The sequence below is a fragment of the Sinohyriopsis cumingii genome, chromosome 7 (assembly GCF_028554795.1).
Source record: "Sinohyriopsis cumingii isolate HCF-2022 chromosome 7, ASM2855479v2, whole genome shotgun sequence".
NCBI classification, from domain to species: Eukaryota; Metazoa; Mollusca; class Bivalvia; order Unionida; family Unionidae; genus Sinohyriopsis; species Sinohyriopsis cumingii.
The window spans coordinates 14800016-14827811 of record NC_142967.1 but is presented as its reverse complement, the minus strand read 5'-3'; the positions used below and the strand labels follow the sequence as shown (position 1 = coordinate 14827811).

Here is a 27796-nt window from a genome sequence, read left to right as displayed (position 1 = left end):
ATAGTCGGTATAGTAAGGGATTGTGTATGATTTGTTGAGGGATTGACGGTATAGTAAAGGATTAAGTGTGACTTGTTGAGGGATAGACGGTATAGTAAGGGATTATGTGTGATTTGTTGAGGGATAGACGGTGTAGTAAGGGATTATGTGTGATTTGTTGAGGGATAGACGTTATAGTAAGGGATTATGTAGGATTTGTTACGGGATAGACGGTATAGTAAGGGATTGTGTAGGATTTTTTGAGGGATAACCCAGAAAGTAGACGGTGCAGTAAGGGATTATGTATGGAATTGTGTCCAGGTCTGCACAATTTTGGCTGTTATTCGGTTTTCACTCCGTTAGGTTCCACTATTAAATGAATTGATTCATAAGAAGAAGCACATTTTATTAAAATAAATCTTTCTTTCTCTGGTGATAGGGCAACCCCCCTCCACAATACACATAAAGCCACCCCCACATGCATCGTAAATTGTAAATAAACAGTTAATATATAGTTGTTAATATGCTTGTCCTCCACCTTTTATCTTACAGTACTTCATTTTTACATTTATTTGGAAGGGTTCATCCTACAGTACTTCATATTTAAATTTATTTGGAAGGGTCCATTGTACAGTACTTCATATTACATTTATTTGGAAGGTTTCATCTTTCAGTACTTCATATTACATTTATTTGGAAGGGTTTATTTTGCAGTACTTCGTATTTACATTTATTTGGAAGAGTTCATCTTACAGTACTTCATATTACAGTTATTTAGAAGGGTTTATCTTACAGTACTTCATATTACATTTATTTGGAGGGGTTTATCTAACAATACTTTATACCACATTATCTGGAAGGGTTTATCTTACAGTAATTCATATTGCATTTATTCGGAAGAGTTTATCTTACAGCAATTCATATTGCATTTATTTCGAAGGGTTTATCTTACAATACTTGATTTTAAATTTATTGGGAAAGGTTCGTCTTGCAGTACTTCATATTAAATTAATTTGGAAGGGTTTATCTTGCAGTACTTGATATTAAACGTATTTGGAACGGTTCATCTTGCAATACTTCATATTGCATTTATTTGTAAGGGTTTATGCTTTTTATTACATTATTTTGGAACAGTTTATTTTGCAGTACGTCATATTTACATTTTGGGATGGGTACATATTCTTAATTTAGTTTTTGTGCAATTTTGTTGTAACCATATTAACAAATAAACTGCACTTTATTTTGTATCCGATTCTTTATAACCCTACTATCAAAGAAATTGTACTAATTGTTTTTGTGCAATTCTTTGCAACCTTATCAGCAAAGAAACTGTAATGAATGTTGCCTGATTCTGTCACTTGTATATGTTATTCATCGAACTAATATGATGCACAAATTTTGGAATAATTAAATTTGAACTAGATTGGATGATCCATCTGCGACTTCAGTTCTTGAAGTTCATTCATGTTATCTAATTCACAAAAACAAACGTTCTTTTTTAAAACAACTGATCGAATCGTTTTAAAATAACTGATCAAAACGTTCCAAAACAACTGATCAAAACATTAGTTCATGTATACTTGAACATATATTTGCTTTCGATATTTACGTATTTGTTTAGATTGCTTACGATATATGAAGGGCAAAATATATACCACTTATGTGTTTCTACTACTACTACTACTATTACTACTACTAAAAATAATAATAATAATAATAAACAAGTTACTAATAACATCCTCGTTTGGAAATGGTAACGTGGAAATATAATTCATATTATTACCAGTATTTTTATTTGCTTTTCCTGAACTCTTTTTGAAATGTATCAAAACACTGCAATAGACACCTTTCCTGGAACCTTTCTCATACATAACATCAATATGTTGCGATAGACGCCTTTCCTGGAAGCTTTCTCATTCATAACATCAATACGTAGAGATAGATGCAGTTCTTGGAACCTTTTTCATACACAATCTCGGAAGAAATACGTACAACGGTTTTTAATAAAATCACTAAAAATGGAAGCATCACCATGGGAGTTTCAACAGGGGTCGAGCTGCGTAATGCACATGTTTTTATTACACATGTTTTTAAATAGGTAAAGTTCATCAATTATTTCAGTAGAAAATGTGGCATTATCTTCAAAGATGGAATACTTCAGAAAGCTTATAGATTGCTCTTTCTGTACTCGATGTGTTACAGAGCAGCTATTACGTCAAATGTATTATATTTTGATGACAATCCTTTTCTCATAGATTAGTTTGCTCTGGCATACAAGGTTATACGATTGATGACAATTCTTTCATCATACTATTTGGTACTGAACTCTTAGAATCTAGTCGAATGTGATGCACGTAAACTTTATTTATGAATGAATATAGAAGCCTGTACGACCACATGGTTAAGATACACTGACAAAAAATACGGTGATTTTGAGAAGAAAAATCTTTGCAAATTAAACAAGCTATGTTTATCACATATAAACATATATAAACACGTACAGAGAGAGAGAGAGAGAGAGGGAGAGATTTTGCATAAAAGAAATATAGCTGGTGTTTGCAAAAGTTATGAGCAATAAGACCGCAACAAATGATGAAAAAAGAAGAAATATTTATTCTGAAATTGTTTAACTTCTTTGAATACAAAAATAAAACTGTATCACATGAATCCAACCACCCTCTGATAGCAACATCAACACGGAAAACATAACAATATAGTTAACATTTCCTAACAGACAGCTGCTTTAATACAAAATAACACAATGGAAAAAAATTCATACTACCGTTTCTATCATTATATACTTTATTAATATTTACAATAGCAATCAAATGCATATAAAGGACACACTGATGAAAAACGGGTTAATTTTACTCTTGGTTATTAAATAAAAAATCCTAACACACCACAATTAGACAATGTCTCAGAAACATTTACATCAAAACTGAAATGAAAATTAAAAAAGAGAAACGAGAAGACAATGAAATAACCAAGCGGTCATGCGGTGCTTTTGAAATATTACCTGGTGCTTTACTTTCAAATGATGTTCGTCCTCTCCAAAATAGACCCCCTCCACCCACCCACCTACTCAACAAACAAAACAACTATTGCAATATTGAAGTTAAGTAATACCGAACATTCTGCTGCAAAACAGAGCACCATGACTTATATTCTGTTTGGCTTCCATTAACGCGTGTTCTTTAATATCCATTGTTATAACAGTACGATAAGCCAAGGAAAGAAAATATTTATGGCATCAATTATCTATCGATGATGGGAATAACATTTACAAATTGTGTTCTAATTAAAATGTTGGGCAAAATGGCTGCAATTAAATTACATAAAATTAAATGAGTTTACTATCAAACCAGACAGTTAATGGAGATCTATATACCCCCGACAAAAAAGTAATTAAAGAATTGACAGTCTTGTACAGTTGTTAATATCTCAAATAAAGCAGCCATTTGAGTGAATATGACGAAATAACATGTTTTGGGCTTACCTCAAACTTTCTACCCGTTTTGCTATGACTTAGAGCTAAGAGTACGCGTCGTTAGTTTATATTAAGGTAGAACAGATGACCTTAAATCTGTCTATGTATCTATATATATATACCATTTATTAACAAATAGAGATAAACAGTTTTAGTAACATTAGTATTATGTATAATACACGCTTATTAGAAGAAAAGAAAATAAATTACACAAAAAAAAAATAAAATAAAATAAATGTAATCAACATATACACTAGTATAATCTTTATAGCTCTGAAAGTGGTTATCAGAACTCAATTTATTTAATAAAAATATAATACAAATATGGTGTGCATTACGGTTACTATCAAGTATTTTATAAATAATTAATCATGTTATATTGATAATTAATTACAAATTCAATTTCATTTTTAAAGAACTAGTAAACATATTTTTATGTTATTAGATTATACTTTTACCAATTAAGATTTTCTGCACAGTAAAATAATATGAAATATTCATATCTAATTGTAAACAGGGGACTTAATTCAGAAAAAAACAAAAAAAACCCCCAAAAAACAACAACAAAAAAATTAAAAATTAATAAAAAATTACTAAATGTCATATAGTGTTTTTGAATTTAGACCTTTTGGATATACCGTATTAAGACGGTGAATCCAATAGGTTTCCTTTAGTAGACGTTCCATTTCAGAATCAGCTTTAACAATAGGTTAGAAGGAGAAATCTTGCAATGTATGGGAATTTTTGTTAAAATGTGCGGCAACATGAGATGAAAATGATTGATCGATATAATTTTTTATATCTGATCTATGTTGGTTCATACGTTTAGATATTTGTTGACTGGTTTGTCCAACATATTGGATGCCACATTTTTTGCACGTTATCAAATAAATAACATTTGATGTTGCACAATTAATGTCACAACGCATATTAAAAATTTCTTTCGTATTATTACTATAGAAAGAAGTATTTTCATTAATAAATGAACAGTGTGAACATCTAGGTCTATTACATTTAGTTGATGATCCTATTTTATATGATGGTTTTTCTAATTTGGAATTAGTTAGGAAATCTTTCAGATTTTTAGTTATTTTATAAGCAAGTGTGGGTTTGCTTTCATGTAACGATTTAACACTTGCTTTACATGATAAGTTTAATAAATCCCAATATTTATTGATAATCTTACCTATATTATATCTATTTCTCTATCTATCTCTCTAATCTATCTATCTTCTCAACCTTTATATCACATACTGTTTTGAGTACCATTCTTTCATAGTCAGCAAACTGCAGAAAATCTATTGTTGATACCACTAAAAGTCCTGTCAAATAGAATAAGTAACTATTAACGACTATATACTGAACTATTAAGGACACATTGCATTAATAAAACCAGATCATCGAATTCTTTGCTGGCGTTGCAAGCAATTTAAACGTGGGTCATAATTATTAAATTCTACTGACGACAGGTACGAGTTCAGGTCTGTAGAGATTCTGACTTTTCCAGTCAATATTCTTGTCCCAAATTTATCAATTTATTTAGTAAAATTGTCAGGTTTCGGACAAAGACAGGTTTAGAACACACAACAGATTGCGACACACACACGACACAGAAAAGTTAAGGCCACGTACAAATATGGGATACCTACAAACTAAGGACACCTACAAGTGTAAGACACACGCAAGCTTAGGACACATACACGATTAGGATACAGACTAACGCTTTCTTTAAGCGTAAATTCTATTCTGGAATAACATTTTTAAAAAATTTAACATCTGTAACAACAACACCACAATTGGATGCCTGAAGGAAAATAAAGTAAGCATATTGTTTATCTTAATTTAATTTGTATAAAGAAATTATTAAGAACGGATATTAAAAATAACTTAATCTCTTGAAGATCATGAAAGGCAATGTTTACAGATACCGGCAGACCATTTACTTGTATTTCTTGGTAGTCCCGGAATGAACATATTTAGACCGATTGAGTTCCCGGCATGGACATTTCTAGAGCAATTGAGTTCCTAGCGTGGACATTTCTAGGCCTATTAAGTTCCTGGCACGGGCAATTCCAGACAGATTTACTTCCTGCCAGGGATAATACAAGATATATTTACTCTTTCGGTTGACACCTTTCAACGATAAAATGACCACTAAATGTGTTCATTAGCGTGATGGTAGTCGTAAATCATTTTCAACGAACCCTTCTAACACCAGGGTAGTCGCACTTCCTGGGGAATGTAAGGGAGCTGAATGGCACGGAGGTCACGCATATTGGATACACGTGTCTGTCTTAAAAATTTTACAAGATCCTGCGCTTTTTTATCTTATTTAACCGTTTCGTTTTAGAAGCTGGAAATGTGACCACTGACAGTTTTTCGTACTTCCACAGATTCTCTCCTCGACTAGCAGTGGACAATACGTCCGTCCGTCTCTGGCCCGTTGTATAATTTCCCGCCTTCTTTCCTGTTGTCCGAAACTACATGTCTTGCTGCATGCAGTCCACTGTCCCCACTCTGATACTATACACTTATTGTCTGCAACTAAAAAAAATACATGCATGTAGTCTGATTACTGGTTAATAATATATACTAGTATATGACACTTTTTTTTCTTGACAATATATACTTTAGGCAAAAGGCGTAGGCTAGTTGATCGTTTACTTCATGATACCAACGCAGTAAATATTTTATTTTTAAATTTAAAATCGAAGCATCATTCTCTTATAACATACTAATAAAGGTCATCTACAAATCTTTCGATGATACATGGCTGTTTTCGCTTCGCCACCGTAGGAAAGGGTACTCTCATAGCTTGGAGCTTTTTGTCCAATTCCTTTCTAAATTTCATCTACTTTATACTACTAAACATTGCTTAGAAACGATGTTAGAAGATTTGTAAAATTAACGTGGTATTGCAAATGTCAAAATTATAAAAACAGAACAAATATTAAGAAAAACTAACCTAATAAAGCATCTCTCACTGACGTTTCATATGAAGCTGCAATATCATTCTTGTCGGCGACTTTCTTTGTGACTGCTTGAGTCTGGTTAATTTTGACAGCTGGTGATTTTGTGTCTAGGTCTTCCATACCGTTGTCTCCAAAATGCATCATATTAGGCTCTACAGGGGAGCTACTTTCCATCGTCTTTCCTTTCTTTTTGAACTCTGCCACTTTAGTCAGCTCCACGTGTGCGATCCTTGGAAGCAGTTTCTTCTCAGGGTAGTAGAAAGAACTGGCTGTATGGTTTGGTCGGTTGACGTCGATTTGGTAGATTTTTTCCTGAGGGTCCGAGGGCCAATTAGGTGAAGAAAATGTAAGACCCTGGTCAGTTCCTACGTCAATGGGGAAGAGGTCAACATTTACTTTCTTTCTCCATCGTCCCTTATCACAAAGATCAAAAGATGATAGTCCAACGATCCAGTCAGGGCTTGGAATGATCTTTACCACAAAGGATAGCTGTGCGAAGAAGATCATATAGCATGCATAAGCTTCTTTAAGGAAAGCATGTTGATTAGATATTTGCAAGGAAGACAATAGTACAGATTAGCCATTTGCAAGGAAGACAATAGTCAGTGTACTGTTCTCAGGGCACTATTGCACAATGTCATCTTTCCATACGGAATGTTTATCAATGGCGTGAAAATCACGATGCTAGTGTATCAGCCATATTTGCTGAAACAGTTATCTCCCTTATCTTTTACGCGTTTAATTTCAGTCATGCAAAATAGATTATAAAACAACAAATGGCCACTATGTCCTCATGTTACTTGGCATACGTCTCTAAAATGTGATCGAAATGTACATTTTACAAGGGAACTTGTCTACCGTTGACAAACCTCGACAAACAAGCAAGATTATTGGTTCATTTGATATCGCAAAGAACCCAAACTAAATAATGCAATATCGACGATATTATACATACCAAAAATGTGTCATTGCGTATCTCGCAGAGAGAGAGAGAGAGAGAGAGAGAGAGAGAGAGAGCATATGGTAAACAGATACTTACCTTTGATCTTAATCCATCGGCAAGAAAATGGACGCTAGACCTCCCCGCTCCACTTGGGATTGATGCCGCCGTGAATGTATCCAAGATGCCCTTATATGCCTGCACCTCCTGATCATATTCAGAGGAATCGGATTTTTCTGCAAACGACCTGACTGGAGGGGTTGCGTATGAGTCAAGAGACCACATATGGTAGGAGGCGTCGTGTGATCTTCCTGTAAAAAGAGGTCTTACTAGATTCTGAATGTGAAACATAATGTAGATGACTACTGAATGATTATTAAGAGAAAATGAGCAATTATTTCATTTCTTTTTCATTGTCTTTTCTCTTGGTTTATCTGAAACATCGGTCATATCTTCAGGTATGTGCTCAGTAAACCCAAACACTTAAATTTACAGGCCTCGAAAAGGAGCATTTAACTTGTAATGGACTTGCGTATCATTCATGTAGAGCCACATACTCACATTTAGTTTGTGATGTAGAAAACCAAGGCGAGACCCTGATTCATGGCCCGAATAAGAGGTCCAGGAGGGCTTTTCACGTTTGTCCATGTTCTGTCTAAACGTCAGGGCTAAGGTTCATTTATTGTGTTTCAGATAACTGTTATTCCTATTCGGCTATCAATATCAGTTTCTCCAGTGCTACCTTTAAATTGTTATCTTCACTGTGCTGTACAAGAATCACTGAAATACCATCGGTCATTGACCGATTATTTTTCAATCTGATACCATTGTATATCCTACAAATCGACATAGTTTCCAGTCTTTTTTTCGTCAACAAATTACGGGGTTTATCATCCTACCGTAATCTGATAGGTAAATACATCCGGAAATCAGACTTTTGGTTAAAATGTGAAATATGCTATTGATTAAAAACGAACAAATAGTTATGCAACTATTTAAAAACCGGCTTGAAAAGGTAAACAATTCTTTTTGTTGTTACAAGAAAATCTACGATAATGGTGCATCTTTTGCCATGTTATGCACATGATGCCATTATGGGAGCAGCAGTAGTTTCGATACAGGGAAAGTAACATTAATTTATATGTTGGTAGAAGATTTCTGTTTAAAATGTAAACATTCTGTGCTTTTGTGTTTTTTGACACAATGCTTCAATTTAAAACAGTTTTTATTTACTCTCGGTGCATTATATGCGTTTGCTATGTGGTCTTTAAAGAACCGAAGAAAAGTGCCGACCTTTGGCGAGGAGCCATTACCATTGTTTTTCTTGGAACTGAGGATCTGCTCATGCGAACTAGAGCAGAATTTTCCAAGTCCAAGGAGGCGTTAACGCTTCGCTCACTTCATGAAGTACACGATACTGTATCTGCTTAAGCAGCTAGCAATTTAACTACTCTAAATAAAAATAATAATACCAAGTAACGAGCAATATAACTACTCTAAATAAAAATAATAATACCAAGTAACGAGCAATATAACTACTCTAAATAAAAATAATAATACCAAGTAACGAGCAATATAACTACTCTAATAAAAATAATAATACCAAGTAACGAGCAATATAACTACTCTAAATAAAAATAATAATACCAAGTAACGAGCAATATAACTACTCTAAATGAAAATAATAATACCAAGTAATTAGCAATATACTACTCTAACTCAAAATAATAATACAAAGTAACTAGCAATATAACTACTCTAACTAAAATAATAATACCAAGTACACATCACATTCTGTGGCCAACCATCTTCAGTTCTTGTTGTTGGCAGATGAGAAAAGGTTAATTAGTTTTAGGCGGGATTCTAATCGGAAGCAAGCTGTTGTATTGTGGCAGACGATAGACAGTAAATCACATCATTATCTGGCTGTTTTCCGCCAGGAACACCATTGCGGATTAGGAGATTCTTTGACCTTTCTGTGCTAATGTTTGGTTGGGTTTGGTGCTTTAAAGGTAATCAGGTAACCGGTATATCATATAAAGAAAGACGGAGAAGAGGGGAGGGCTGCGCCTCACATTCAATCGCATCGCTAAAAAAAAAAAAAAAAGCCAAAAAAAAAAAAGCAAAGCTACGCACACTTGCTTATGCACGAATCTCATCAATTTTTGTCTACCTTGCGAGGCATAGACAAGACTTGAACATCATTTCCGTTGATTGTGGTGGTGATGGCGTGTGTATTTGGATTTTTGTTTGCATTTATCTCTATTTCTGCAGAACTGCTGCGTCAGGTATTAATGAAGCCTAATGGAGGTTTTCATCTTGAGAAGTACAAGTCAAAGTTGACAAAAGTTGGTTTGGGTGACCTACATTATGTTCTCTTCTGACTACATTACGTTCTTTTATTACTTTATACCTCTATGTCTCAATCCGTGAAAGAAAATAAGCCGTGTTCTTGTTTTGGGTAAAGTGGATTGATACATGCAAAATCCCCCAACCTCCATGCAGACATTTAAGTGCCATGCCATAAATAAATTATAATGCTAACATACATTAAGGGCTTACTTGACTCTCATCTAGTCTACGTCGACCTTTTATCAGCGCTGCGCAACTTATTCATTTAGATATACGCTACTTTTAAAAACCCCTATTTAAAAGAATCAATAGAGAGTGCAATGACCTTTTCTCTTACGGTATACTGTGATAACATTTGCCATATTTTTAAAAGTTGTTGTTCTGTTTGATATGAAACATCCCACTTTGTATGTGTGTGTGTGTGTGTGTGAGTGTGTGTACGTGGAATGGTAATCCACTCAATTATCCACCTATCAAGTTAAAAATAAAAGAGAATGGCGCTAGTTTGTTTTCGTAAGACATATGGACGAAAGTGAAAAAGGTTCATAATATTTTACATAGAATAGTATCAATTAATATTCTTTCTAAATAATGGTTCTGAACAATGGTTATTCATATTTAAATATTTAAACAAAGCAGGGAAAACTGATAGACTACATATCAAAATTATTCTAGGAGTTAGCTGCTTTCTTGCAGGCAAATCATAGGAAATATGGATTAAGTTTAAGTACAGAATATACATTGTGTTCAGTAAGGACTTTCACATATCTTGCAGGAAATGATAACATTGAAAATACTACAATAGATATTTAGGAAACAAACATTTTATTATATTTGTTTAATAAGGTGCTATTAAAACTCTTTAGCTGATATGTTACAACTGATGCAGATGAAAAAGAAATGACACAGTTAATGAGGTGCATTGCTAAACAAGTAGAAAATAGTTTTGGCCAAAGAAGTAAGGAAGATCAGGCACTGGGAAAATGGACACTACAACTACCTAGTTCAGACACAATGAACTGCAGAAGAGAGACAGCTTTGTTGTTTTTTTTTTTAAAAGCATCCCCGAATAAAAGCAAAACAAAACAAAAACAAAAACAATACTGTGAAAAGTGAAATACTGTAAAGACTCAAATTTAGACATATTTGTTTGTTAATATAATGTTGATCATTTCCGAGATACACAAAATTGATAAAGACACCTCCAAAATATTAAAGACAGATTCATAGATGTCACCAAAGAATTGCAAAATTATATCTATATCTACTCGTTAAATTTCACCAGGTTAAGCAAAGTTTTGTAAATTTTTATCGCTCAAAAAAATGTTAGCAAAATTGTGATTAGTTGGTTGTACTCACCGACAAGTTTCGACCACTGTGCAGGAGGACGATATCTTGGATACATCTTTGGAAACTTCAGATAGGTCCATTCGCCGTAGAATGTCAAATCATATTCTGCCATAATATCTGGTTTGCATTTTCCACTGACCCCTAGGGACCTAGGTTCCTTTATCCCCTTTTTCTTTCCCTCTCCTGCGATCAAAAGAGATATAACTATCAGTACTACCTTCAAGGTGTATTGTAAACTTTTAGGTAACATTATTAGTCTACAGTGTCCGTACAGGTTGGCAAAATTTGTCAAATGTTCGAGGTGGTCAAAGTTTGGTCGAATCCAAAAATCTCGCGCTTTATATGCTGATTAGGATTTTCAGTTCTGTGTTTTGATTGGTCCACACAACTTGACGTATATGACGATATTAAAAACCCATCAGGAATTGGTATTATCATTTAGGTTGTTTCACACGATTAAATAAAAACCTGTTACGGATAATCTATGCCCCTCTCTAGCTTGTTAGAAAGATCGTCTGCAAGTCAGTTGGCCATATGACGTCACGCCAGAAAAAAATAATGGCTGTCATCCAAAAGTGTGCAATTAACACCACTCGTATTTTGTTATTTTCGCAAATGAATCTTGACAACTTCACACCAGGCCAGTCTCGACATTTTACCTACCAGGGCTAAGGGCTTCCAACAGATGCCACGGTGAACATTAAAGATACCATATTATTGCATATAGTGTACAACTCTTGATATTCGTGAGTTTCGTTTCTCGCTGACGTACAGGCTTGGGATGACGTTCATTGAAAGGAGACAACAAAATAATGCTTTACAAATGTTGCAAATAAATACCTGTTGTAAATAACAGCAATACGTAAGACCTAGCTTGATCAAAGAACAGCCATATTTTGGGGGGCACTTGCAAAGAAACATACATATTGTGAAAACGGTTGTCTGCCAAATCTTAACCGTGTGTATGGATTACAGATAAGACCGCAATTTAATGTGCTTCACTGTATCAAATAAGTTTGCAGACAACACTATCTTTTCTTGCTGATAATTGATTTCTCTTTCGGCTCCTTCTCTTGCACAGAAGATTAATTCAGCTTTTTACAATTGTCATCTTTCTAGATCTCATTTGCTCCTCGAATTATGTTTATTTGGTCAAAAATGTTTTGTATGTCTTTGCTAATTTCAAAGGGTTTAAACAACTTTTGTTGTTTGCTTATCTTTTGTAAGTCATAACCAATACCTTTAAACGTAAAACAACCATGCATTGTTTGTAATATTCCATTAATTGCAAGAAAAGCCAGATAAGGTTTTTTTCCTGCATATTGCAGTGGTATGTTTACTTTTAGCAACACTCATGGAAATGTGAAGGTCAGTTTTTGGAAAAGATTTGTCTTACATTTTATATAAGGAAAATCTGTGCAAAAGCCACTTGTTGTGTGCTAGGGAAACGCCACATATAGACTCAACTTTATGCCGATCTCAATATGGTCTAGATTTGAAAATCTAAGATTTCTGTTCCAGCATATTTACAAATTCCGTTATGTCCTTAACATTTTATCCAACATGTCGGTCAGTTTCGTTATGACAACATTTTATGTCAGCGCGTTTGTTTTGTCGCAACATTTTAGTCCCATATGTCCACAAGTTTTGTCAAGTCTTCAAAGTTTTATTCTGATTGATTTATCAAATCAATTAGCTCAAAAACCTTTCGTTTATTTGTCACCACGTTTTGTTTTGTCACGAATCCTTTTTGTTCACAGAAGAAATGCATTTTCCTTGTGGCCGGTGCAGCCCCATGGCGACAGCGACGATGTGATTAATAGCAACATCATTTGATGAGTACTAACAAATACTAAACCAGACTGGGACCGGAATCTATGTTCATCAGCAGAAAGCATTACGTTAATTGTTTTTTTTTTTAAATTTTATTTGGCAAGCTCCAAATTTCGCCATGAATAGAATGTTTGACACCATGAAATAAATAATGTCTTACCTTGCAAGAACGGTTTCATCTCACTTCTTTTCATTTGCATTAGCAAACAAGACTTTGCACATGAGAAGTTTCTGTCACTTTTTTTTTTCTACGTTAGAGATACAAATTGGTACTAGGTACGTAATTTGCTATGGTGAGAAGTCAGACATTGAAGAGTATGTACGTTGTATCAATGATATACCACGAGTAGTATAATAATTTTATTTAAAGGAAAATTTATACAGAGTGGAATATCATTGATAGAGCGTAAATGTTAGACATATATTTTAATTATATCACATACAAATACACATATTTGCCCTTTGGACGGAGATGAGATTGACTACATGCATTCCTTTCCGATTGTATCCGCTACAAACTGTAGTTCTATGACTTTTGTGGCTAGTCACAATCACCTTTGCAAACTGATAAGTTGATTGTTTTCATTTTTGAGTTTCTACTTTTTTTTCAAATTGACTAAATCAACATAAGACTCACTTATGATTTCAACATGAAGGCTGGTTTTAATAAAGAAAGTTGAGCAATATAAACATTGGACGCATTCACATACCGGCACATGGAAATAAGGCTGGCGTAGAAACTGAGGTAATGAAAATATTAAATATATTTACAGTTGATCTAAGTCATTATTCTTTAATTATTGCTTTAATAGGAGTACTATCGTCCACAAAACTCACTCTTTCTCTCTCTCTCTCTCATCCTTTGATCGGTTTGACTTTACTTTTATCATCATTTATTAGTCCCGAGACATCGTGGAATGACTATAGCGAGAATCCTCTAGACTCGTCTGTTCATAGATTTTAGCCCGTATCTTGCTATGAGAGAGAGAGAGAGAGAGAGAGAGAGAGAGACTGGCATTTCAAAATTTACATATTTATTATAAATAATACATTTTAAAACATTTTAATAGGTTTTTGAAACAACAACAGCAACAACAATAACCACAACAACAACATTACATTAAATGCATCACAGAATGTGTACCATGTAGCCGAGAAATTTACCCTAAAATGTCGACAGGATTAGCAACTTGGTATCATTGATTATATAAATACTGTGGATAAATCCCAAAGAAAGTGCACACATACCATCACGACGAATCATATTGTTGCAGATTACTTGGTGTAAGTTCAATTTCAAGATTTTCATCCAGACCAAATTCATTTTCTCCCTCACTCCAGATTTCTCTTCAGTTTATTCGTTATACATGAGAGAGGAGGGATGACAGAAAGCAGAAACGATTGCGATGAAATTTTGCACCATATTAAATTAATTTAGGAAACAGGATTATTAGTCCTTTTGTTATCGTTATTTACATACGTCACTAATGATTCATGTGTGGAAATTCATCACTGATCGAGAATCATCAGCACGCGTTTGCGAGATGGCTTGTATATACCTATTACTACGCCATAGGCCGATCACAGTTGGATATACCAATATTATTGGTATATCATATTGCTTTATACCAACACTTTAATATACATACATACATACATATATATATATATATATATATATATATATATATATATATATATATATATATATATATATATATATATATATATATATATATATATATATATCTTTGTGTGTGTGTATGTGTGTGTGTGCGTGCGTTTCTTTGTGTGTCTGTGTAATGTTATGTCTCTTTCATATTTACATTGTTGATAAAAACAACATATTTTTTCTTAACCCAAGCAATTAGTTCGTAGTATGATCTATGATCTTACCCTGATTGCTAAAGTTTCTAATCGTGTATGAAATGATGCCCTATCCCCGCTTAGTATTATCCCTACAGTTTCATTCAAGGTATTCCTCATGTTACATACTATAGCTTAAGGTTTTTTTTCTTCTGCTATACATTTTTGATTCTCCCATCAAATTTTTCAGTGTTCATGAGTGGCAGCGCTTGGTTTTTATGATTATTTAAGTTTGTTTGTATTTTTCATTCGTTTTTTCCACATCTGGACATGTATATTTACAGAACATAACTAGCGACAAGTTTTGTCTGCTGGAGTGTATCTGTTGATGATTTAACAGTTTCATCGTTAACCCCATTTTCAGCAGATGATAAGGTTTACAGGTTTTCTTTTTGTCATTTTGTAATTCTCAAGAATACAAGGTTAGTCCTTGCATATTTTGATTGTTCTTTTTTTAATGTAAAGTAACTGTAATGTATATTTGATATAGTTTATATTTGATTCAATTTAATTTAATTGTCTGTTTGTTGTAATTATTTTTTTTATTGTAATGTAACTTTATTTACTGGATTTTATATTTTCCAGAAAATTTAGTTCAGTTTGATCGGACTGTTTATTTTATGTACAGGAATCAAATACTGATATCAGACACATCAAGAGAAAATATAATGTAATAGTAGTCGCGCTTTCCCATGTATAGAAATGTATTATTTTATGTATACTTTGTTTAATTCATAAAAGTTCTTCTTCAAATGTTTTTAAAAAAAAATTAATTAAGCCTTATATATAATTAATCTATGGTAAACATAAAGCATTATTATATAATTTTTTCTTTTTCTTTATGGGGGAAGTGTTATGCATATTTCATTTAATTTATATTTGATTTAATTTAATTGTTTGCTTGTTAGTTTTAATTTTTGTTTATCCCATTACATACTATTGTAATGGAACGTTATTTAATGGATTTTACATTTTTTAGAAATTTCAGTTCAGTTTGACCTGACTGTTTTTCGTAAACACTAATAATAGAAAGTTTGTATCTAATGCTGACTAGTTACTGACCTTGAGTCAGAAATCAGTGAGAGTTGAAGTAAACAATTTTAATCTTTTTTTAAAATTCTTTCTCACAGTAAGATTCATATGTGAAATCGAGGCCATACTTGGAATATGTGGCAAATAACATGTATCAATTAGGTTTTTCCAGTGAACTGACCCAGATCCGGGCATCTGTTTTGCGTCTTACTAAGACTTAATATTGATGTTTTGAGAAAGAATAGTTATTCTAGTCATAACAATTGAGAAGTCTAAGTGTTTTTGTTATGCCCAGGTTTTTGGGCTAATTATTTTGTTTTCTTCAAATTATTTGGATTCTAAGAGATTAATTTTCCCTGAAAAAACTTGTGCTCTAAATTAATTCTTCGACAAGGACAGCTATCGAAATTGATAAAGAATTCAAACACTGGAATATTATTTTCTGTGATTCGATAAAGAACAGGTTGACACATCAGTACGCATTCAAAGTCAGTTAAAGTGCGCCAATTACAAATATCGGGGTCACAGACGTTTTTTTGATGACCAATAGTATATTTTTGATGGGAATTTGACTTTTAAGTTAACCCCTAGGCAATAACGAGTTAAAAAAATAACAATAACATTCTGTTTGACTCATTTATTGGTCAACACGGACTCATTTTGAAGCCTACACAGTAAAAACCATTGTGTCACAAATTTGGGGTACTAAATTTATTTACATGGCAAGAAAATTTGTAGCGAAATAAATAAGTGAAATAAGTCTTCTATGATAGAGAATTGTCTGAATTTTGATAAAAACACTCTGTTTTTATGTCAGTATATTTGGAATTTAAAAAAAACAACAAATTATTTGTGTCCCATAAAATGCTGTGAATTACGTTACAATTTTATGATAGCCGTATTGCAAACATATTTGATTAATACAGTAATGGTACCAGAACAAATATGTACATTAATGCTTCGAAATATTTATAAATCATGATTTAAAGGTGTAGGAATAATTTTGTCCTAAAAACCAGTCTTTGATTTCAATTTTTAATTTTTTGCATTTAATTGTGAATTACGTTACGGTACCTACCTCATAATAAGTATATGGTATATGCGTCAAACACTGTGAGTTATAAACACACTTATGTTAACCATAATTGCCATATAAACATTGCTTTTAGCTGTTGTAACATTTCTCATATATTTGAAAATGCTTATGTCCGTGAATTACGTTGCGGTGAATTACGTTACGGTATATTCAGTAAACATGGTTTAAAACTATTTCCTAGGAACAAATTACCTGGAAACATTATTTTCTGACACCGCCTAACATACGGGCGTTTATTGAAAAACGGAAGTTGCCAAGCGGGAGACATTTAAAACATTTTCTGGTGTAAACATTACCATCACTCGTAAGTACACATTTATTTAACAAGAAGAACACTTAGTATATAACATCAATTGTCAGCGAAAATCATTATAAAACGACAAAATATATAATATACCGAAGAACTGTGAACATGGAATGTTGATTCCATTTGTATTTACGTCATGTGAAGGCACACAGTTTAGTGTAACGTAATTCACTATTGTGTAACGTAATTCACCAACATCTAATGATTTGCATATTTCGTTAACTGCTTTCAGGAGATGACTAGAATGAGCAATGCTGAACGGCAAAAAAGATACAGAGAGAGGAAAAAGGAAAAAGAAGGCGAAGAATACCTAAAAAGGGAGGTACAAAGAGTGAAACGATATTATGTACCAACAACAGAACTTTCTGATCGATCATTGTCTAAAAGACGGAAGAAGATACGACAATGCATGCGAAAACATCGTCAAGGGAAAAAAAGCACACAGCACCGCCAGCAAGATCAGAACGAAACAGAAATGAGATCTAACGAAGAACCTGGACCATGTGACTCAACAACAGATAGGGAAGTACCAAGCACATCAACCCCTGGACAGCCTTTTTTTGTCAAAATGAATTTCAACGAAAAGAAGCGTAAAAGGAGAACAAATAAATCTCTATCAAGAGCAAACAAGAAGATAAAGACTTTAGACATGAAAGTTAAGACACTAAACACAAGAAATGCTACACTTAGAAAGAAAGTACAACGATTGAATAGAAAACTCAATAAATCTTCATCACGTGTAGATACAATTAGAACTCCACAACCAAGTACTGACACTGAAACAGGTGTTCCTAGTACTACCACACCGAAAAGTCGAGCTATTACGGAAGTAAATCAACTCAATATGACTCCAAGATCAAGAAAGAAAGTACGACAAAAACTCCTTTTTCAAAACTGTTTAGTTGGAGACACTGAAGAGGCAGCACAGAGATTGAAAGGAAAAGCTAAAATAAGAACAACATTGGGAGTTATATGTGGTAAACTAATTCACCGATACAGAATGGGCAGGCAGATTAGCCGAAGTCTTGGAGTACATAGAAAACAGTTGCTTAAAGCAAGGGTAGGAAAGAGCATTAAAAAACAGCGACTTAATGCTGAACGACAATCAGTGAGGACAAGAGTTAGGCTGTTTATGGAGAGGGATGATAACAGCACATGTCTGCCAGGGAAGAAAGATGCCAATAGAGGAGACGAACACCAACAGAAAAGAACATTGAATGATTATATTTATAACTTGCACAGAAAGTTTTTAGCGGAAAACAGCGACACAAAGATAAGCTTGACAACATTTAGAAGAATGAGACCTAAACATATTAGCGTTGTCAAATTTAGCAACAGAAAGACATGTTTATGTCAACGACACCAAATCATGGTTTTAAAGTTAAAGGCACTTAAAAGTTTGGGCATTCCGACCTCCGAAAATCCAGATGTTTACGTTGAGCAAAGGTCAGACGAAGAAATCGTCGAAGGAATAGAAAGTATCAGCGAAGAAAAGATCAAGTTTTCAGAATGGAAGAGGGTAGACGTTGAGAAAAACGGAAAGTTCTTTAAAAGAATGCAAATAGTATCAGTGGAGAAAAGTAAGACAGACTTTGTTGCACTTTTGAGATCAGAACTGACAGAATTTAGGAAACATATTCACAGAGTCAAAGAACAATACGGTCAGTCAAGACGTTTGAAAGACATACTGCCGACAACACATGCCATATGTCACATGGATTTCGCAGAAAATTATACTTGCGGGTTTGCGGAAGAAATCCAGTCAGCATATTTTGATAAGAATGCTGTCACGTTGCATCCAGTTGTAATTTATACCAAGGATAAAGAAGATGAGGTAAAGGTAAAGCATAAATCACTAGTAGTAGTATCTGATGAGTTGTCTCACACTTCATCGACAGTCTTTGCAATCATGAAGCATGTTGTAAAAGAAGTGAAAGCTGTATTACAGAATGTTGAAATGGTTCACTATATGACGGACTCGCCTACGTCACAGTACAGAAACAAGCAGATTTTTTCTATAGTAGCACATCATGATACGATCTTTCCCGGTATTAAAGCTTCCTGGTTATACTTTGAAGCTGGACACGGGAAAGGCCCCTGTGACGGGGTCGGGGGTACTGCCAAACGACTAGCTGATATGGCCGTCAAAAGACACTCGGCAATAATTCAGTCAGCAGATGATTTTTTCCAATGGGGGAAAACACAGGAAAATAGCGCACTTAAGTACATATTTGTCCCAAAGTCTCAATGTACAGAAGCCCATGAAGAACTTTCGAATCTTGTCGGAAAGCAAGTGAAGGGTACTATACAGGTACATGCAGTTATTCCACTTGGAGAAGGCAGCATTGCTGTGAGGAATACGTCATGCTTTTGTGATAAGTGTTTCGTCGACGGTCAACCAGTACCAGCATGTGATGGATGGACAGTACATCAGATGAGCGAAACCAACATAGTCCAAAATTCAGAAGCTGAACAAACAACAGGACATGATGAAAGTGAACAGCAGGCTACAGAACTAATGGAATGCAATAAAATAAACACAGATGAACTTTATCAAGTCAACACATACGTAGCAGCGATTTATGAAAGCAGGTGGTACGTTGGACAAGTTTTAGAATACGACGAAGACGACCAGGAATATAATATTAATTTCATGGTGGCTGGAAAAAACTCTTTCAAATGGCCTGCGAAACCAGATCAGATTTGGATACCAAGTTCCGACGTATTGTGCTCATTGGATGAGCCGATAAAGCAAGGAAAGACCCGCAATATGTTTAAATTCTCAGGACGAGACCTTGAGAAGGTCAGAAATCTATTTGACAGACTTCGACTGTACATCATGAACATGCAACAGGATATATACTGAAGCGACCATGTGCAGTAAAACGTTAGTGAATTACGTTACAGCATCATTTGTGTTTTATACAAGCAATATAACAGTATTGAGTACACAATCATTTGTTCCAAAACATTTAATGGTGTAAAATGATCATAGCCCATTGTTTATCTTTGTTCAAACCGTTGTGAACAGCACAATTTCATTTGCGAAACTTGGGATTTTTGAATATTTCTTCGCGTTGGGAATTTAATGTAACATTTTAAAAGATTTTATGTTTTATGTGTTAATATAGTTGCAAAGATATTGCAAATCATTGTAACAAAAAATAATCATAACCCAAAAGTTCTTTTTTTCTACAATGGTTCCAGTTTAAACATAAATAACAAGGATATATATTTTATGGACTTTTGTGAACTACGTTACAAATAGTACTACTTCTGTAAAGTCTAATAAATATCTGTTTGGTAAAGTTTCAAGTCATATTAATTGTTAAGTATTATCTTAAATGGTTAACAAATGCACAGATTTAATTAAATGGTCTTTAGACTTTAAAATAAAAGGGTATCAGCATTGAAAAATAGCCACTTTTTCTTAAAAGCGTCTATTTTCCTTTTTATTGTTTAAGTATAAATGAGTTGACCGATATGTTTTAGAGTTGGTTAGTGTATTGTTTCTTAAATGTTTTATTTGGTAAATCAATCATATATCTATCATATAAATGTGTTTTATACGCAATTGTGGTTCTTTTTACGATAAAATAGATTTGATATGATTACAGTAGTAAGAAGTAACGTAATTCACCATCCAAAATACCCCCACATGTATATTCATGTTTTTCTTGGTGTGAATTTGTTATTCAAGAGCTACCTTTTGTGTTTTCTAATTGTTCAAATATAGTTCTTTCAAAATAAATACATTTGTCTTGTTTTCAAAGCCGAAAATCTTCAGCCGTTTTTCGTGTGCAAATGGCGCACTTTAACTGACTTTGATGTACGAAGCGGACCACAGCATACGTCATCGCCTTTGGATTTCATCGGGAATCGAACTCAGTTTCATTAGGATATTTTATAACCAGGACTTCTATTTTTCAATTCTTGGATTATTCTTGGATTATTGTTTGGATTTGATTTGTGATACCGTAAGTTCGTTTTCTCATTTTTATCTTTTTTTTCTCTCTAGGGAAACAATTATTTGTTAAATTTGACAATGATTGTTGTCTTCACTCTTTTATTGTTGCATCTTGTAAGAGCCTAAACGTAACAGTAACTTGAAACTAAATAAAGAAAGAAACTCGGCAACATTCCTAAACGCACAAATACGACACTAAAATAATTTTATATTTATAAAGCTAATGTTTTCTTTGGATGATTCTTGTATGATTTGGGGATGGGCTAGACGAGTTGGCTAACACGTGTCCAATATCATATTACTTAAATAAACGATACTAAAATATATTTAAAAAGAAAATAAAATCTGCCAAGACATTGGTTTTGGTGTAAACAATTTGAAAATAATGAAAAAGATGGTACTAATTAGTGGTAGATGCAACGAATACAAGATGGAAAACGAATAAACCATCCCTTATCAAGTAAGCGACAAGAAATGAATCGTTATTAAAAGTGTGTTTAACTAAGGAAGCATGCGAAAAAATAACTTTGCTTTCTGAAACAGAAATGTAGAGTATGAACCTTCCATAAATGAGAGAATATTACAAATAAAACTGTTCCCATAAGATCTGCTACTTTATTTAACATATGAAGCTATTGTTTGTTTTTTGTTGTTTAGTGGTTTAACGCCATTGCGTAGCCGAAGATAGGCTATATATGGAGCCCAGTATAAATGGATGAGGAAGAACCCGAAAAAACCCAGTAAGTACCACTGACCAACGAGATGCTACTGGCAAGCTTTCTCACATACCTACAGTAACCCAGCCCGAAACACGAACATAGGCGGACAGAGGTGAGATCTGTAAAGATGAGCGATTTAGACCACTCGGCCACTCTAGGCCCCAAAAGATTAATATATATCCATAAATAATTAAATAATTTATTACAGTAGAAAAGAACGCAGCACACGATTAAAAAGTGAACTAATATCACAACTCTCAAAATAGATATTACAAGTTTCATATAATTCAGGGAGCTTTTTAAATTGTGAATAAAAGTCGTTAGATAGAACTGTTAAGTTTGTGATGACATAGTGAATTTAAATCTCTTGTTTTTTTAAACCATGAAATGTATTAGAAAACAATCGGATCAGTATGAGACATAAGTGAATGTACCGGCTAACAGGATAAGTGTGAGACGTACTGGAACATACCGACTAACAAGATAAGTGTGGGATATAATGAAACGTACTGACTAACAGAAATAAAACAACAATCGAATAAGTGTGAGACATAATGGAACGTACCGACTAACAGGAAAAACAATTGGATAAGTGTGATACATAATGGAACGTATCCACTAACAGGACCCACATCTTGGAGCACAATAGTACATGTTGACATTTCGTTTGGGTGGTTGGTTGTTAAGTTGTTATGGATGTAACGCCATTTTTAGTACATGATAGGCTGGCTACAAATTGTGGACGGTGTATTTGGAGGAGAAAGAACCCGGGAAACCCCCAGGAAGAATCAGCGACCCACGGGAAGGTACTGGCAAATTTTCTAAAATACCCACGTTGACCGAGCCCGAGACTCGATCCCACTCGGACAGAAGTGAAATTTTAGTGACCTGTAAAGGCGATTGCCATAAACCACCCGATCACTCGGGGACCATGACATTTTGAAATAAAAGGCTGTTGTGCAAACGGAACACGCGTACATATTAGAACAAAAGTTGAGGATATAATGTAGTGAGCAGACATTTTTGGATTAAAAGTGTGTGGCACAATTGTATCCACAATATTAGTGGGATTAAAAAAAGCTATATGTTGAAATCTGCAAACGTGTTGACACCAAAGGTTGCGGACACCCTAATCATTGGGATAAAGTTCTTTACATAATGAAACTTGCGGACATATTGAAACCATATTTTTCGGACATAACAACTGGAGGAATCAGTGCGGCGGACATATTGAAACCGAATATTGATGACATAACGAAATGGATAAATTAGTGCGGACAAAGTTACGGGGCGTATCAAGTGTGTTTTATGTATTTGAGAGGGAACGTATTTAGCTATACTACATCCTCGAATAACCAGGGAAAACAAAATGGGAGGGCAAAAAGCTTCATTTCCAACACGATGAAAGATTAAACACTTGCAGATGCTGGCTTGGCATCAGACTTGTTTATACCTCTGAAGTCTTCAACTTTAAAAAAAAATGTAAGTGCATTTAGGCTAGGCTGGCCTAACACTCCTAGAACATAAACATTTCGTGCAGATAACATCGTAATTTGAACTTCGTAGTACTTCTTTTGAGGGTAAAGCTCTTATGCACACGAGAGGGCTAATTTAGACAAATAATGTATACAAGTATCAGGGTTAAGTTTTACATAGATTCCCTTAATCGATAGTGGTATTGTATAGCCATGGACTTCACATAGATTCCCATTATCGACAGTGGTATTGTATATCCACGGACTCAAAGGAAAACAATGCGGACGTTTTTTGGTTTTCTGGAATGCGGATCTAGTTTTTAACTTGTCTCAGAACATTAGTACGCTGACAACGTTGACGTGTCCTCAAACCAAAGCAGTAAGTCACATACAAAAAATGACAAATTCTAGAAACGTGCCAATTATTTGAATATACGAAAAAAAAAAACTCAGGTTTTGTTGAATCGTTTTAAATGCCAAAATTTTTGGCTTCCTATTTACTTCTAGTGCTATTAATATATACATTTTGGGAAAACGTTTGAAATGCAATAAATGTCGAATGAAGGACGATGGATGCAAGGTCACCAAAAGCTTAATTGATTATGGGCCAGGTGAGCAAAAAAAAAGGAAGATTTAATTTTTGTCAGCAACGTCAGAACAAGTCAGTGACACAGAAAAACTACAAAGTCTTTAAAAGGAACGGAGCAACAAATAAACGGCGAGAAACAAAAATGTAAAGCATATTTAAATAACTTAATAAATGCTTTTTTTTCTCTTGTGGAAAGTTAGACTTAGCTATGTATTAAACACACCCTCCCCAAGAATTATACATTCTCCAGAAATGAAATGTGTTCCCATATAGCCATCATGAATCAAAGGACTGAAAGGCACTTAAATGAAGTAACTTGCAATGTTCATCTCAATAGAAATAGAGGATCAACTTTTATAGACGCAGACAAGTTCATGTCAACATAAATAGAGGATCCACCTTGATGGACACAGACAAGGTTGTGTCAACAGAAATAGAGGATCCACTTTTAAAGACAGCGACCAGTTCATGTAAACATAAATAGAGGATCCACCTTGATGGACACCTACAAATATTCATGTCAACAGAAATAGACGACACATATTGGATTAGGTGCCTGAACTTGAGGTTAAATGTTTCAAATACAACCAATTCTAATGTGTCGTCTTGCTTTGTCTCGTATTATTACACATGTATAAATGTCTCGCATTATTACACATATTATCAATGTCTCGCATTATTACACATATTATCAATGTCTCGTATTAATACATATTATCAATGTCTCGTATTATTACACATTTTATCAATGTCTCGTATTATTACACATAGTATCAATGTCTCGTATTATTACACATATTATCAATGTCTCGTATTATTACAGTCTTGCATTGTCTCGTATTATTACACATTTTATCAAAGTCTCTGCGATGCAAATGAAGTGATTGAGGAAGAACCGTGGCCGACAATAAATATTAGCACTACCGTTTAATAACAATGTCGCTAAATAAATAGAGGTTTAATAACAATGTCGCTAAATAAATAGAGGTACTGGCATTTATGCCGTCAAATAAATAAGAGTTTCTGACATTTAGTAACAATACCGATAAATAGATGGCGGTACTGGAATTTAATAACAATGCCAACAACCAAATAGCGATACTGCCATTTAAAAACAATGTCGACCAAAAATATGGTACTGCCGTTTAATAACAATGCCGACAAGTAAATAATGGTACTGTCATTTAATAACAATGCCGACAAATAAATAATGCTACTGCTATTTAATAACAATGCCCAAAAATAAATGATGGTGCTGCTATTCAGTATCCATGCTGGGAAAGATATAGAGGGGATATTCCCATGGAGTATTTTATCTTTTAAAGTAATATACAAAGCACGAAATATATTGAGGGGTTATTCCTATAGAGTACTCTATCTTTTAATTTTTTTAAAAATTCACAACGCAAGACAAATATTGATGGAATATTCCCAATGACTACGCTCTCTTTAAGTGTAATATACAATGCAGTAATCCTTTTCAGAACAATATAATTTTATTCTGCTTCATGTTGCGTCATGGGCTTATGTAACCTTTGCACTATAAATAATGTAAACATTGCTATATAACTATATAAAAATATAATGGATGTAACATTTTATTTTGTTCTGGTTTTCATTTATCTGCTTGAACAATGAACTTTCCGCATCAAAATATGCCTTTCTTCAGTTTTCTATTGACCAACATGTTAAGGCACAAAGTCCTATGTACATGATGAATATATGGATGAAAGATGTTAACGGCGTTATTCTTAAACTGAAACTCCTCTCGAGCAACTCCGTAGTCTGGGTAGATAGCCACGTTTAGCTTAATCGCTCAAGAAAGAAATCAAATGAAAATAAAAATAAAAATGACTGAGCTACATCGGAACGGAGGGCAAAATTCAATCATTTCTTGAAAATGTCCATTTTTTGCTGCGAAATCGTTATCATAAATTATTGTTTCTGAAGAACACTGTTTATTTTATTTTCAATTTAAAAAGTCTTTGTTTATTTGAGGATACACTTTTGTTTCTTTAAGTCATTCATATGTTAAAATATAATTCTGTCCCGTTAAGTCATTCATATGTTAACATATAATTTCGTCCCATTAAGTCATTCAAAAATGTTAACATAGAATTTTCTCCCATTAAGTCATTTAAATGTTAGCATAGAATTTTTTTCCCCATTAAGTAATTCGTATGTTATTATAAAATTTTGTCCCATTAAGTCATTCGTATTTTAACATATAATTTTGTCCCATTAAGTCATGTCCCATTTAGTGATTCAAATGGTAATATAGACTTTTGTCTCACGAAGCATTTATTATGTGAATACTGACACGTGTCTGAAATAAATGGCAGACGAAAATGTTATAATAGACGTTTCTTTTTTAACTCTTTTTCTTCTTTCTCTTCCTCTTCTTCTTCTTCTCCTTATTATTATTATTATTATTATTATTATTATTATTATTATTAGTAGTAGTAGTAGTAGTAACAGTAGTAGTAGTAGTAGTAGTAGTAGTATTGTAGCAATAGCACGGCCATGGCCTCACAACACTCATTGTTGTAAAGGTGTGTAGTAAATTGACTATGAACCCCAGCTGCATTGACGTGAGTTCCTGGATGTAACAAATTAGTGGAATGACTTAGTTCCTAGATGTACCAGATCAGTGGTATCTGTTTATAGTTGCAATATGCCGCACAGTAGCACAGTTACGCCAAAACAGATGGACTGGCTAACGTCCACGCTTTTGTCGGAGAATGAAGCAACCGAGGAAACAAAGACAAGTCAACATAACTAAGCACACAATAGTTCCAATCTGAATGCATTTTTTTTTTATAACTATGGCAGGAAATAATACCACAACGTAAAACATAATGGACGGATAAGATAGAAATGAAAACGCTGATTAATCCATAAGACCACCTCATATCGATTAAGGAAGAGACTAGGCCGATAAATCAACCCTTCACCCGTGATGATGTTGACATTCGGGTGAGGGGCTGATATCATCTATTCGTTAAAAGCTGCAATTATCTGCATCCAAATTTGGCTGCACACATCGGTGTACGTTTTATACACTTACCGGTATTTCTCATGGCTGTGCAGCTACCGTCAGCTGCACAGCTGTAGAGTTCTTTTGGTGAGATGAACATTATATTTTCGGAGGATATCATACGTTTGGTGACTTGCAAGTCCACCTGGAATAGCACAACTATCTGTCCTGTGGCCATTTTGAATTTCGCGCTTGATATGGCTATTACCAATTACCGATGTGTGTCTAAAGAGTACGCAGGTTTGTTCCAGAAAAAAATGCATGCAGCAAAATTGCACATTTTAAAGAACAGGGCACATCAGACCCAAATAGCGTGAATCAGTATCAACACAGATTTGGGGGTGGGGGTGATTTACCGGACTAGGAGGGGGCGAGACAATTTGACAATTTGCTCTGATTACAGGCTGTATTATGCTGTGATGTCTTCATTACGAGTCTTCAAATAGGCATATTTTGTTAACAAATGCAACACTCCGCCAGGCGAAAAACAAGTTAAGGACATTTTTCTTGAACACATTATAATGATTTTTTTGCATGCCGTAAATCTTCAATTGTTCTGTGTGCGTTCTGGTTTGTATTAGTATATCATAAAACAATTTCAACTCATACAGAGGAGTTTTGTATGCAGTGCGCAAAGCACAACACAAGATTTGTCTTTTATCAAAAAGTTTAATGCACGAACAGGCATATTAATTAATCAATCGTTCTATATTTAAACGATGATAGGGTCCGCAATAACAAGGTCTAATAGTGTTTTCCAATAAACAAGGTAATTTTCGAATGCATATGAAA

General features: G+C 34.0%; 1 protein-coding gene across 1 annotated transcript; it reads right to left on the bottom strand.

Moving 5' to 3' along the window:
- Positions 1-2572: 2572 nt before the first annotated feature.
- LOC149794763 (spondin-2-like) lies at positions 2573-11580 on the bottom strand. Its single transcript, XM_089964398.1, has 4 exons — positions 11093-11580; positions 7481-7692; positions 6435-6930; positions 2573-6013 (listed from the first exon to the last, which is right to left on the bottom strand). Exons 1-4 carry the CDS (start codon positions 11331-11333, stop codon positions 5802-5804), a joined length of 1161 nt encoding a protein of 386 aa, XP_089820524.1. The 5' UTR covers positions 11334-11580; the 3' UTR covers positions 2573-5801.
- Positions 11581-27796: the final 16216 nt, after the last annotated feature.

Bases quoted from the DNA above. Each gene is read 5' to 3' on its own strand.
- LOC149794763 (XM_089964398.1), bottom strand. From the start codon at position 11,333: ATGTTACCTAAAAGTTTACAATACACCTTGAAGGTAGTACTGATAGTT. The intron at 7,693-11,092 runs GTGAGTACAACC...CTCTTTTTACAG, and splicing joins ACAGTGGTCGAAACTTGTCG to GAAGATCACACGACGCCTCC. The intron at 6,931-7,480 runs GTAAGTATCTGT...TTCTTCGCACAG, and splicing joins CCGATGGATTAAGATCAAAG to CTATCCTTTGTGGTAAAGAT.